Here is a 15,169-nt window from a genome sequence, read left to right on the forward strand (position 1 = left end):
CATGACCATATATCAATTATTGAATACATTTAAACGTAAATTCAAATTAAATTTTACAGAATGAGGTAAAGAAAAGGGTGTCTCATGGTAACTAATTATTGCATAAATGGAGAGTCTAATTTTTTTAGGAAAATGTTCATCTTTTGTAGTTTTCTTTATGAAAAAAATAATTGGTATGTTTATTCCTTTTAAGGATCATTCTTGTATTATCCCCTGCAGAGATTTATACTTTGGCTACTTTCCATATTCACGAATACTTTGAATTAAGCATAACCTGATTACAAAAAAAATCTCTCTTAAACCATAACACAGCAAAGAAATAAAAAATGTACAGTTTGTGTTTTTATTAAGTGTGTACAGAAGCAATTATTTGCAATCCAAACATAGTTATAATTTCCAATGCAGAATCTGTTTATGGTTACAGAATGTTTTAGACAACGGTGAATTTTCAGCAAAGCTGTTTCTTATTGCAATTTTTATAGTGTGATATACTGACTGAAGGAGTTGTAATATTGTACCAGTAGATGGTTTTATGCATATCATTTAATTATGTATCAATATGACATAATTGTGACACTGTTCAAACAAGACTATCATTTGTCAGTACTATAGAATTTAAAAGAATATATGTTTATACCAGTTCCTGAAACTTGGCCATCTAGAGGTTTTAGAACTACATTTTCCATGATGCTCAGCAAGCTGATAGGGCCAAGTTTGAGAATGTCTGGTTTATACTATTCATTAAACAGCTACAGAGAGGTCGACTGATTGCATGCTACACACAGGCGTTTTCTCAATGCTGGTTATCAACATTGCCTACGTTTTCAAGCCTTTAACACATGGAGGTCAGAAGACTTTGTTAATAAAATAGAGCAGTTGAAGTGTTAGTATATCCCTCTAAAGTGGAACTGTTATATATGGATTCTATTCTCCATTTAAAAAATGTTAAAACCTCAGATAATTCCTGGATTTGTCAGGAAGTGGCAGAGGGTGCACAGTATAGGGGATAAGCTCTATATCCAACAAAGTGGGATAAATACAAATGTTGAAGCCTAACAAATATAGTCTAGGGGAAAAATGAATTATCAATAGCCAGTTTAAAACTTATTTTAAAGAAACTAGAACCATAAATGTGTCAATCAAACGTAAATGAATAAACTCTACTACTTGAGACACAAAATTTGTAAGGTTTGTTAGTAAATGCTTCTTATTAATATTTAATTTTCACTGCAGGATTAAGCTGTCGTACAAAATTAGTTGTTATTTTTTTTTATAGCATTACTAATACATTTCATTTGTGCAAAGTAAATACATAAAAGCTTCCTGCCATGCAGTTATGTTGCATTATGCATAAAATAAATTTTTGTGTTAGTCAGAAAATCATTGTTTCTAGTATACGAGGTGACAAATGAATGCCATGCGTTTCTTGATTCAGTCGCTAATATAATAGGTGCAGTACATGCTAATAATTGCTAAACCTTATAAGGTATTTAGAATATTGCCTTTTGTATAAATGGCTAAGGAACACAAGAGAGCAAGATCACTACTAATTTAGAGTTTTTTGGCACAATCAGCGCAGTAGATTTGCTCATTATTGCGAACAAAGCGCTTATTAGCCAGGTTGAGGGAACACTTCTTGCAAATGAAGCAGTACTCGTGCCAGGAATGCCCTTCATGGTTGACAACATTGGATCCTTTCCCAAACCCTGTTGGAGAAAGAGTTTTTTTTATTAGGAAATGTGCATAAAACTCAACATGTAAAGAAAATAAAGTTATATTGTACATAGAGCATGGCATAAAAGTTTAATTTGTACCTTATTGTCCCGTTAACAATACACACTAGTGTAGCCACTGTAAATGTTATGCTGATTTGTAACTCTTTTTCTGTATTCTATCCATTTAATCTCTCCTAAAGCGTTTACCAATACTACTTCTTACTGAATTATGTAACAAGCATCTTATGGCCTTTCTCTTACCCAGCTTCAGCTTTTTACCCTTTAAAACACTTTGGCAAAGATTGTTTTTGCAAGGTAAGCGCATGTATTATTGCTAAAGATGGGCCTACAATGCAACCTATACTTTATTGCACTGGTTTTCAAACCTGTCCTCAGGCCTCGCTAGCAGGCCAGATTTTCAGGATTACCTTGGATGAGTGTGGGTAATAACCATGGTTACTAATCAGCTGATTATCTCACCTGTTCAGATAGCCTCAGAATTTGGCCTGTTAAGGAGGTCTGAGGACAGGTTTGAAAACCAGTGCTTTATTGCATGAAATGTCACTTGCGTAGCTGGAGTGGTTGTTAAAAGGACATGAAACCCTTTTTTTTTATTACATGATTCAGATAGAGAATACAATTTTAAACAATTTTCCAGTTTACTTCCATTAGCTAATTTGCTTCATTCTCTTGGTGTCTTTTGTTGAAGAAGCAGCAATACTGGGAGCTAGCTGAGTGCATTGGGTGAGCCAATAACATGAAGCATATATGTGCAGCCACCAATCAGCAGCTCATGAGAATACCTAGGTTTTCCTTCAAACAAAGGATATCAAAAGAACAAAACAAATTCCATAAGACAAGTAAATTGAAAAGTTGTTTAAAATCACATGATCTATCTGAATCATGAAAGAAAAAAAATGTGTTTTATGTCCCTTTAAACTGAGACACACATATGTAACCGTGTAATTTAAATACCCTACCACTGTTAATACTAAGACTGTGCAATATGGGGGGGGGGGGGGGAATATCACGATTAATGATGAAATATAGTGATCGGGATTTTTATTAAAATATTTTTTAAACATACATTTTGCATTAAAAAAAATGATTTAATGTTACAAAACAGCAGCTTGTTCCCTTTGCAATTTGCACTGCAGACTGAATAGCCCAGAGAGCCGCACCAGTCCGCCATCCTCCTTGTCTGTGCACACCTCAGGACTGAAGCAACAAACCATGAGGTAAGTAAAATGGCGGCGGTATCGTTTTGTGCTGTGACATTAAAGGGACACTAAACCCACATTTTTTCTTTCGTGATTCAGATAGAGCATTACATTTTAAGCAACTTTCTAATTTAATCCTATTATCAATTTTTATTCATTTTCTTGGTATCTTTATTTGAAATGCAAGAATGTAAGTTTAGATGCCGGCCCATTTTTGGTGAACAACCTGGGTTGTTCTTGCTGATTGGTGGATACATTCATCCACCAATAAAAAAAGTGCTGTCCAGAGTACTAAACCAAAAAAGTTTAGATGCCTTATTTTTCAAGTAAAGAAAGCAAGAGAACGAAGAAATATTGATAATAGGAGTAAATTAGAAAATTGCTTAAAATTGCATGCTCTATCTGAATCCCGAGAGAAAAATTGGGTTCAGTGTCCCTTTAATGTAACACTTACTAGTCTGCCCCTGGAGGAGTGGTCAGTGCTCGGCTGGGCTGGAGTGTTTGTGTGACTGACATGACTTTTTTTTGTTTGTTTGTTTTGATAAAATTGCAGCCTCATGTGATTTGTATATTGCTTAGCCTGATATCTTGATTAATTGCAAAGTCCTAGTTAACGCAGTAAGGAACAAAAACATTTTGTTCATTCTACATAGGTTAGTACTCAGGTATAAGTTACCAAGGCCACAGCAGCACCACTAAGTATAGCTTTTATGGAGACTAGGCTCCTTATATCCATTAAAATATCCCTTCTGTCTACATGTTTTTCTTATTTTCTGCAAAAAACAAATAAGTAAAAAGGGCATAAGGCAGCATTAACCATAATCTATAGTGTGTGTCTCAGAGTAAGGTCAGATTTCTCGCAGAATACCTTAGAATTTAATACACTAATTCCTTCTACAATACCTTTTCATCCACTAAATGATGTATATGTCTGGTTTGAGTACGTGCTTTAGCATCAAAGTGCAAATAAGGATGTGAAGAATGTGGTAATTTGTGAGTCTGATTAGTATATCACTACCCACAATTCTTAGCTGCAGTGGCAGTCCTGTTTCACAAGGTGGTACAGTTTTATGTTACATTGTATAACAAATACTTTTAAAATGAGTATATTAGTCATTTTGAAACTATACTTATAAGCAGGGCTTTTTTTTGTGGGGTACTCAACTCACTGGCACTGATTATCTACACCTCTGCCAACTCATAACAGGTAAAATTTGTAATCATTCTGTAAATACTCTGGTTTTCACAAGAGGGGCTGCAAAATAAATCAGACATTCTAAATAATGTTGTCCCTTTGCTTTTCTCAAAGTTACTGAGCAGAATATATCAATCAATAATCAATGAGTACCGGCACCTTTTATTGTACAAAAAAGCACTGGTTATAAGCATTTGTAAAGTTAACATTTTTATGAGTAAATTCTAATGAAATGTAAAAAATCCCTAAAAAGTAATGTAAAACAAGATGCAGATATTAATATAGATAGACAGATAAATAGATATATATATATATAGTATTTTAATATAAAGATTTTATATCATTTTGTATTTTATTTATTCTTGTTTACATAAAAGACAAGATACCTTTGCATTAAGGTAGCACAGCTCTAAATAACCTATTATGGGCTCTAAATTACCTCATTTACAAGATTTTCTCCCTGGCGTTTCATATCTTCTACCACTAATCAAGCACATTTGTGTGTGTGTATAGATTTGGTTTTAGCTGTCACAGACCCTACCTGTGATTGGATTATTACACCCAGAACACTTCTTAGCCACAAATGCCTTGTAACAATCAACGCAGTAGTAGTGATCCTCTACAGCAGTGAAACGCTGCCCGGCAAGCTTCTTGTGACAGGTCTCACACACAAAGCAGTCGCCATGCCATGGCTGATCTTGGTAAGTTATGCCTCCAGTAGTAATAGGCTGTAAACAAGAAATGGCACGTTAGTTTTATGTCCCTTTAAATTACTTTTCTTATAAATGACTGACAGGTTCAGTGTTCTCCACAGAAAATGTTGCTAGTGGGGTGGAATTATGAAGTAGCCGGTTTGGGGTAGTGTAATACTTTTGTAATATAACATTTTCTGTTATTTATACTGTAAAGGTTACTTAAGATATCCAAAGTACAAATGTATTGCATAAGTTAACATGCATTGAGTTAATGATAATTTGTGCAACAAATATTAAACAATTTTAATATTAGCTCATTTTTGTTTAATATTGGCTTCATTTTTAGCCGGGTGGTGCGCCCAGTAAATAGGCCCTGGCCCTGGGAAGAACACTGAGGTGAAAAGGAAGTGCTTTAAAATACATTTAGATGCTCAGACATCATCCCCAAACTAAACCAAATATATACCAAGTTGTTGGATCCCACTTGTTGCTACGTGTTTGTCAGAAAATATAAGCACAGGAAGAGAAATATAAAAGTATTGTCATTTTAATCAATTCTTTTGTCTATAGTTTTATACTGCTGTGTGCTACATCATGTTAAAGGGGTATGGAGGTCAACATTACTCTTTCATGGTTCTGATAAAAGCAATGATGGCCAACTTCCTAAGACACAGGGGCAGCAAAGCAATATTTTACAAGCCTTAAAGGCCACATATACATGTATGGCTATTAAACACTCAAATAATAATATATTTCCTAAAGCTCTGCATTGGCACAGGGACAGATCTAGATAAGGCCACAGGGTATCCACTATCTGCTGTTCTCACCTCATGAGGGCCCATTTAAGTTATGGTCACCTTGTTTGCCCAACCACTGGATGTCACCAGCACTTAGTTCTGCATGAGCCAGGGGGCTACAAAATATTAGTGCAGATGGTTGCATGTGGCCCATGGATGCCAGTTGACCATTCCTACAATATTAAAATGCTTTCCAATGTATTTTTATTATCAAATGTAGCATTTTCTCTTGGTATCCTTTGTTAAAATGTATCTCCTTTCAATAGAAGTACACATGGGTAGGCTCTGGAGCGTGCATATGGCAGCAGCATTTTCAACAATGTTTGTTATAATGTTCTACATACAAGACGTGCGCTCTCCTTAGCCTACCTCAGTATCCTCATTAAAAGGAGATATGTTTTAACAAAATATGCCAAGAGAAAATGGTACATTTTATAATAGAAATAAACTGGGATCGCTTACATGGTTAATTCTGTACAATGTATTACATTATTGTTTTGTTTTGTTAATGAATGTATTACAGAATGCTTTGTTTTTGTTAATAAAGCTTGTTAAAAAAAAAAAAAAGTTTTTTAAACTTATAGGGCGCGATCCGATATAGATCGCAGTTTGCGGCGCAAGCGAGGGAACCGGCGTCGCCCGCAGTTTCAGCTCGCAACTCGAGCTATCCCATATAAGTCGCGGTCAGATGCTAACGTGCCGTAAGTCGGATAAACCAGCGATGTCCAGAAATCTGCGTAAGTACAAATTTCTGGCGTCGCCAGTGACTTGCGGCACGTTAGAAACTGCCGGCGCCTATAAAACCTGACTAAAGTCTAAAACACCCGCACTGTCTAACACGCCTCCCTAACATAGGCCGACAAGTCTAACACGCCTCCCTAACATAGCCCGCACTGTCTAACCCTCTATCCGCTATCCCCCCTCACTATCCTAACAATAAAAAAGCTATTAACCCCTAAACTGCCGCTCCCGTACCCCGCCGCCAGCTATATTATATCTATAACCCCCTAAAGTGAGCCCCTAACACCGCCGCCATCTATATTAAAATTATTAACCCCTAATGTAAGCCCCTTACACCGCCGCCATCTCTATTAAAATGATTAACCCCTAATTTAATCTACCTACCCCGCCGCCAGCTATATTATCTATATTAACCCTAAGTATATTATAGTTAATATAGTTATTACATTATATATATTAACTATATTAACCCTAATTATATTAGGGTTAATATAGTTAATATAGTTACTATAGTATTTATATTAACTATATTAACTCTATCTAACCCTAACACCCCTAACTAAATTTATATTAAATTAATCTAATTCATTTATAAACTAAAATATTCCTATTTAAATCTAAATACTTACCTATAAAATAAACCATAAGATAGCTACAATATAATTAATAATTACATTGTAGCTATGTTAGGGTTAATATTTATTTTACAGGTAAATTGTTAATTATTTTACCTAGGTATAATAGATATTAAATAGTTATTAACTATTTAATATCTACCTAGTTAAAATAATTACCCAATTACCTGTAAAATAAATCCTAACCTAAGTTACAAATACACCTACACTATCAATAAATTTAATAAACTACAAACATCTATCTAAAAATACAATTAAATTAACTAAACTAAATTACAAAAAAAAACAAACACTAAATTACAAAAAATAAAAAAAAGATTACAAGATATTTAAGCTAATTACACCTATTCTAAGCCCCCTAATAAAATAATAAACCCCCAAAATAAAAAAAATTCCCTGCCCTATTCTAAATTAAACAAATTTCAAAGCTCTTTACCTTACCAGCCCTTAAAAGGGCCTTTTGTGGGGCATGCCCCAAAGAATTCAGCTCTTTTGCATACAACAAATACAATCCCCCCCCCCCCATTACAACCCACCACCCCACCACCATACCCCTATTCTAAACCCACCCAAACCCCCCTTAAAAAAGCCTAACACTACCCCCCTGAAGATCTCCCTACCTTGTCTTCACCACACCGGGCCGAACTCCTGATCCGATCCGGGCGATGTCTTCCTCCAAGCGGCAAAGAAGAATTCTTCCTCCGGCGATGTCTTCCTCCAAGCGGCAGCAAAGTCTTCATTCTTCCGGCGGAATCTTCAATCTTCTTTCTTCACTCCGCCGCCGCGGAGCATCCATCCCGGACGACTACTGAACTTGGAATGAGGTACCTTTAAATGACGTCATCCAAGATGGCGTCCGCCGAATTCCGATTGGCTGATAGAATCCTATCAGCCAATCGGAATTCGGCGGACGCCATCTTGGATGACGTCATTTAAAGGTACCTCATTCCAAGTTCAGTAGTCGTCCGGGATGGATGCTCCGCGGCGGCGGAGCGAAGAAAGAAGATTGAAGATGCCGCCGGAAGAATGAAGACTTTGCTGCCGCTTGGAGGAAGACATCGCCGGAGGAAGAATTCTTCTTTGCCGCTTGGAGGAAGACATCGCCGGAGGAAGAATTCTTCTTTGCCGCTTGGAGGAAGACATCGCCCGGATCGGATCAGGAGTTTGGCCCGGTGTGGTGAAGACAAGGTAGGGAGATCTTCAGGGGGGTAGTGTTAGGCTTTTTTTGGGGGGTTTGGGTGGGTTTAGAATAGGGGTATGTGGGTGGTGGGTTGTAATGGGGGGGGGGATTGTATTTGTTGTATGCAAAAGAGCTGAATTCTTTGGGGCATGCCCCACAAAAGGCCCTTTTAAGGGCTGGTAAGGTAAAGAGCTTTGAAATTTGTTTAATTTAGAATAGGGCAGGGAATTTTTTTTATTTTGGGGGTTTATTATTTTATTAGGGGGCTTAGAATAGGTGTAATTAGCTTAAATATCTTGTAATCTTTTTTTTATTTTTTGTAATTTAGTGTTTGTTTTTTTTTGTAATTTAGTTTAGTTAATTTAATTGTATTTTTAGATAGATGTTTGTGGTTTATTAAATTTATTGATAGTGTAGGTGTATTTGTAACTTAGGTTAGGATTTATTTTACAGGTAATTGGGTAATTATTTTAACTAGGTAGATATTAAATAGTTAATAACTATTTAATATCTATTATACCTAGTTAAAATAATTAACAATTTACCTGTAAAATAAATATTAACCCTAACATAGCTACAATGTAATTATTAATTATATTGTAGCTATCTTAGGGTTTATTTTATAGGTAAGTATTTAGATTTAAATAGGAATATTTTAGTTTATAAATGAATTAGATTAATTTAATATAAATTTAGTTAGGGGTGTTAGGGTTAGATAGAGTTAATATAGTTAATGTAAATACTATAGTAACTATATTAACTATATTAACCCTAATATAATTAGGGTTAATATAGTTAATATATATAATGTAATAACTATATTAACTATAATATACTTAGGGTTAATATAGATAATATAGCTGGCGGCGGGGTAGGTAGATTAAATTAGGGGTTAATCATTTTAATAGAGATGGCGGCGGTGTAAGGGGCTTACATTAGGGGTTAATAATATTAATATAGCTGGCGGCGGTATAGGGGGATTAGATTAGGGGTTAATAATTTTATATAGGTGGCGGCGGTGTAAGGGGTCAGATTAGGGGATAGATAAGGTAGATGGCGGCGGTTTTAGAGGCTCACAGTAGGGGGTTAGTTTATGTAGATGGCGGCGGGGTCCGGGAGCGGCGGTTTAGGGGGTAATAACTTTATTAGGGATTTCGGGGGGGGGGTCGCGGTTGACAGGGAGATAGACATTGCGCATGCGTTAGGTGTTAGGTTTATTTTAGCAGATCGCGGTTGACAGGGAGATAGACATTGCGCATGCGTTAGGTGTTAGGTTTATTTTAGCAGATCGCGGTTGACAGGGAGATAGACATTGCGCATGCGTTAGGTGTTAGGTTTATTTTAGCAGCTAGTTTAGGAAGTTACGGGTCTCCAATACTCAGCGTAAGGCTTCTTACGGCTGCTTTTTGTGGCGAGGTGAAAATGGAGTAAGTTTTCTCCATTTTCGCCACGTAAGTCCTTACGCTGCATATTGGATACCAAACTGCGCGGGTTTGGTATACCTGCCTATGGCCCAAAAAACTGCGGGCGACGGCAGAAATATACGGGCGTAACTTCTAGGTTATGCCGTATATGTGATACCAAACCCGCGCAAATATTGGCGTCGCCGGCTTTTGCGGGCGACGATTTATATCGGATCGACCCCATAAGGGGAATCATGAAAGTTTAATTTTGACTTCCATGTGTGTTTCATTTTCAATAAAAAATATTAAATTAGAATCATTGCTTCACTACTTACATTCTTGCATTTCACACATTGCTTTGCAAATTTTTGTTCATGGCATGTAACACAAAACACATCAGTCCCCTTAGGAAAGAAGTTTCCTGCCCCAATTGCTTGATTGCAGTTGCTGCATATGAAGCATTCCTCATGCCAGGCACTGCCTTTGTATTCAACATTGCGTCCCCCTGCAAAACAAGGATATGATTAATTAAACCAAGTCCACATATTGGGCACTTTTATCTGAAAGTACTTTACGTAGCAGGAGATGCTAAAGAGAGAGGCAATTATACAATTGTTATCTCTGCTCAAATGAATCTTAACCCCTTTGATGAGCATAACGAGCTATAATCATCATGCACATCGCGACCTGTGTGCGCATGAAAAGCCCTTTTTGTCATCGCCAATCAAATGCTGTTTTCTACGATCCCCGGCACTACAGGCTGGGGATCGATGGTGGCCTAGTAGGAGGCACTCCCAGGCTTTATAGGAGTGCCGGTGACTTTACCACGTCTCAAAGAGGGCAGAACAGGGAAGCTCAGTGTAATTTCAAGGAAGCTGGATGGGGAAGTTCTTTAAACCCCTCGATCTCCGCTCCCTTAGCAGCTACAAACTTCCAAGACCCCTCATTTGAAAGAAACTTGCCTGCAGTACCATACAGTAGATGTTTTATAAATAAAGTATAGAAAACACATGAGGATTTGCTTGGGAATGGGTCATTATATGTGCAATAAAAAAATCTGCTATGTCTAAAGAAGACCCCTAATAAAGTTTATTCTCCGGTAGACAAGTCCCTCTCTCAAACAAATATATGAACTTTGTATAGTCAGGTGATCACTGTGGTAACACCTTGCAAAAAAAAGTGCTTTTATTTCTGCAATGCACAATGGGGCCTCTATATATTATAACCAACCCAAAAAACTGTATGAGCTCCTATTATTTCATGTGACTACCCATGAAGACAATTTAGTAAGGTGATCACAGTCATAACAATGGTCACTTGACCATCCTAAAATATAAAAGGCCAAGTGCGTTTGTCCGAAGCTGTCATGCGCAGTAGAGACAGCACGAGGACAAACACACCTGGCCTTACCTGACATGCTGTTTGCGGCGGTGGGGCAAAAGTGGGCGTGGGCGGCGCGCGAGAGAGGGGAGAGAAATAGAAAGAGAGGAGGTGAGACAAAAAGAGATAGGAAAGAGCTAAAGAGTAGGGGAAAAGCAGAAGAGAGGGGAAAGAGCAGAAGAGAGTGGGGAGAGAGAGCAAAATAGTGGTAAGAGAGAGAAAAAGAGTGGGAAGAGAGAGAGCAAAAGAGAGGGGGAAGAGAGAGAGCAAAAGAGAGGGGGAGAGAGAAAATAAGAGGGGAAAAGAGAGGGGAAGAGAGAGAGAAAAAGAGAGGGGGGAGAGAGCAAAAGAAGAGAGGGGGGAGAGAAAGGGGGGGAGGGAGGGGAGAGAGAGCAAAAGAGAGGGATAGAGAGAGAGCAAAAGAGAGTGGAAAGAGCAAAAGAGAGGGAGGAGAGAGCAAAAGAGAGGGGAAAGAGCAAAATAGAGGGAAGAGAGAAAAAGAGAGGGGGGAGAGAGAGCAAAAGACAGGGGGGAGAGAGAGCAATAGAGAGGGGGAGAGACAGAGCAAAAGAGAGGGGGAGATAGTGCAAAAGAGATGGGGAGCGAGAGTGCAAAAGAGAGGGGGAGAGAGAGCGCAAAAGAGAGGGGAGAGAGAGCGCAAAAGAGAGGGGGGAGAGAGAGCGCAAAAGAGAGGGGAGAGAGCGCAAAAGAGAGAGAGAGCGTAAAAGAGAGGGGGGTGAGAGAGAGCAAAAGAGGGGGGAGAGAAAGCAAAAGAGAGGGGGAGAGAGGGAGCAAAAGAGAGGGGGGGATAGAGAGCGCAAAAGAGAGGTGGAGCGAGAAAGAGCGCAAAAGAGAGGGGGAGAGAGCAAAAGAGGTGGAGCGAGAGAGAGCGCAAAAGAGAGGGGGAGAGAGCACAAAAGAGAGGGGGAGAGAGAGAGCAAGGGGTGGGACCGCTGTACTGGAAAAAATGGCCGGTGTAAACGGGCTTTAAGACTAGTTTTCAATATAATTTACTAAAATCTAAGTAAAAAAGTATGTTTTTTTTAAAGTTTTGGAAGCAGCTATCTCATATGCAATGGATTATAAATGTAATAATGATATATTGTGAATCTGCTGGGCTTGCTGAAAAAACACAATATATAATTTTCATTCACCGAAATTTTACTTACAATAGGGTTTAAATGTAGGTAGCAAAGAAGCTCAAACTTGTCTCAGCACTGGGGTGAAAAACGGCTTAGCAGCGAAAGAGTTAGGGGTCGATTTATCAAAGGCTTCGCAAGCCTTTCGACCCCCTACGACTGCAGAGGTTCTCACAAGAGAACCTGCAGTCCATATTTAACAAGAAGCGGTCATCATACCGCTGCCTTCCTAACCTTTCACCACCTCTAAGGTGGGGAATTTCAGCCTCCACAGTCTCGTCCGACCAGGGAGATTGACAGCTCCTGCCAGCGTGTGATTGGCTGTGTGCGGGCAGGGGGCGGGATTGCATGCAAGCGCAAAATAGCGCTCATGTGCAATGCTGAATTCCGCAAGAGGAATTCAGCCCACCAGAGGCGAGCTGCGGCGGACAGGGGCGCGTATATGCGCCCCTGTCCACCGCAGCTTGATAAATAAACCCCTTAATATTACTTAAATGGACAAGAAACCTAAAAAAATTTGTTTGTGTTTTAGACAGAGCAGACAATTTTTTTTAAAAAATTCCAAATTACTTCTATTGTAAAATTTGATTTGTTCCCATGGTATTCTTTGTTGAAGAGATACCTAGGTAGGTGTCTGGAGCACTACATAGCAGGAAAAAGTGCTGCCATCAAGTGCTCTTGCAAATGTATAACATTCTTACAAAGCTGCTGCCATATAGTGCTACAGACTCATGCATGCTCCTCAGCTTACGTCCCTGATTTTCAACAAAGAATACCAAGCAAACAAAGAAAATGTAATAATAAAAGTACATTAGGGTGTTGTCATAAAAAATGCATATCCTATCTTAATCATATCCATTAAAGGGGACACTGAACCCAAATTTTTTCTTTTGTAATTCAGAAAGAGCATGCAATTTTAAGCAACTTTCTAATTTACTCCTATTATCAATTTTTCGTCGTTCTCTTGCTATCTTTATTTGAAAAAGAAGGCATCTAAGATATTTTTGGGTTCAGTACTCTGGACAGCACTTTTTTATTGGTGGATGAATTTATCCACCAATCAGCAAGGACAACCCAGGTTGTTCACCAAAAATGGGCCGGCATCTAAACTTACATTCTTGCATTTCAAATAAAGATACCAAGAGAATGAAGAAAATTTTATAATAGGAGTAAATTAGAAAGTTGCTTAAAATTTCATGCTCAATCTGAATCACAAAAGAAAATTTTTGGTTACAGTGTCCCTTTAAGTATAAACTGAATGCCAGAGAAGGTTGCAATACATGGTCCTTGGTCAGAGTGAGGAATAGACCTCAGGGTCCAGACATTTTTACAATTGTTTGCCCTATCAGCCATTAAAGGTATCACCTGTACAAGTCTTTTTTTTTCCTCCAAAAGGAACTATACTAGTTTCTAATACACAGCCCTTATTTTGTTTCTGTGCATAAAGCTAAATATCAAGGGTTCAATAGTTAAAGGGACAGTCTACTCCAGATTTGATATTGTTTAAAAAGATAGATAATCACTATATTACCCATTCCTCAATTTTGCATTACCAACACTGTTATATTAAAGGGACAGTCTAGTCAAAATGAAACTTTAATGATTCAGATAGGGAATGCAATTTTAAACAACTGTCCAAATTATTTTTATCATAAAATTTGCTTTGTTTTCTTGATATTCTTTGTTGAAAGCTAAAGCTAGGTAGGCTGATGTGCTAATTTCTAACAGCAGTTACAGTAATATGTTTTATTGTATTTTTCATTTTTGTATTTATTTGTATTTGTTATAGCAAATGAATTTGTGTCTGCAGTGAATATTCTAGTTACATAGCTATTTTTAATTAAACTCAGTATCTCAATAGGGGCAATGGGTTATGCAACCAAGGCAGTATATATCTCACCTGATATAGTATACAGCAATGGTATTGTTATAGATAAATAAATATTAAGTGGGATTACATTTTCAGATTTTTTTATTTATTTATTTATCTGCTTAGCTATGCATTTTTTAACTCTGCCTGCCTTGAGACTAAAATTATAATAGTAAAAAACCCAGGAGGGGAATTTGAAAGGCGCGCTGAATGATGTAAAGGTGTAATCCTGAAATGAGATGGTAGAGACTGTTTTTAATCGAGGCTGCTCCTCTTGATTTCGGAGTGTGGGTTGCACTATTAGAAAACAAACACAAAAAGAGGGCGCCTCATCGTGTAATCCTATTTTTTCAAGCAGAGATATAATGGTAATAGTTGTGCTTACTGGATCTATTGGCTCAGTGACCAGTGCAAAACGGCAGGCTAGCACTTAACAGTGGCTAGTACACTGTAACCAGTTCCACTTGTGAGTTCCGATGCTGCACAGCTGTTCCAAGCTTTGGTACTGCACGGCTGCTAAAAGTGCTGAGTATCTTCCATATTGTTTGGGAACAGGAAAAAAATAGAGAGGACAACTTCCAAACTTTAAAATTATGAACGCTTTATTTGTAACGCGTTTCTCAACCAAAACTGGTCGTTTCTTCAGACAAAGAAAAGCGAATACAAGAGATTACAAATTGTAACAATATATACACATTGTAATTAAAAAACGGAAGTTGCCATTCAAACTATAGCCAATCAATGGCCAGAGAATCTGTTCAGAATAAAAGGTTTGTAAAAGGGCGCAATTTTAAATTAACCCCTTAAAGACTATTATCAGACTAAACTGAACTATTTTAAAAAGTGAACATGTTTGAACATATAGTAAAACATATAATAAAACATTCTGAAACTGTGTATGTTTGACCTATTATGCACTGAAAAATTAACTAAATGCTTCTTTGGGAATCATTATGATTATTCATAGTTGTCATTGTTATCTAAAATATACACATTAATAAATATATGTTTGCAGATGTTAAATAATTATCTTTATATGTGGAATGTAGATCTCCCTCTTCCTTGTGTAAAAGCACAAAAATGAAGGGGCTACAGTGCACTCCGCAAACATAAATCTCTTTGATAAAGAGATATATAGTGACGGACAAAGAGATACCTAAGAGGACTTGACCTATTTGATGGAAATTATCTGCCCATTG

The 15,169-nt window shown here is 37.6% G+C and overlaps 1 protein-coding gene across 3 annotated transcripts in view; it reads right to left on the minus strand.

Moving 5' to 3' along the window:
- Nucleotides 1–329: 329 nt before the first annotated feature.
- Nucleotides 330–15,169, minus strand: part of LOC128663668 (four and a half LIM domains protein 1) — a 148,529-nt gene continuing 133,689 nt past the window's right edge. For all 3 annotated transcript variants that reach the window (XM_053718108.1, XM_053718109.1, XM_053718107.1), the window contains exons 4-6: nt 9,917–10,086; nt 4,672–4,858; nt 330–1,706 (exon numbers count right to left, since the gene is read on the minus strand). In XM_053718108.1, the coding sequence (XP_053574083.1) occupies nt 1,552–1,706; nt 4,672–4,858; nt 9,917–10,086 (512 nt within the window). In that variant the 3' untranslated portion in view covers nt 330–1,551. The remainder of the gene's footprint in view (nt 1,707–4,671; nt 4,859–9,916; nt 10,087–15,169) is intronic.

This window comes from Bombina bombina, chromosome 6 (assembly GCF_027579735.1).
Source record: "Bombina bombina isolate aBomBom1 chromosome 6, aBomBom1.pri, whole genome shotgun sequence".
NCBI classification, from domain to species: domain Eukaryota; kingdom Metazoa; phylum Chordata; class Amphibia; order Anura; family Bombinatoridae; genus Bombina; species Bombina bombina.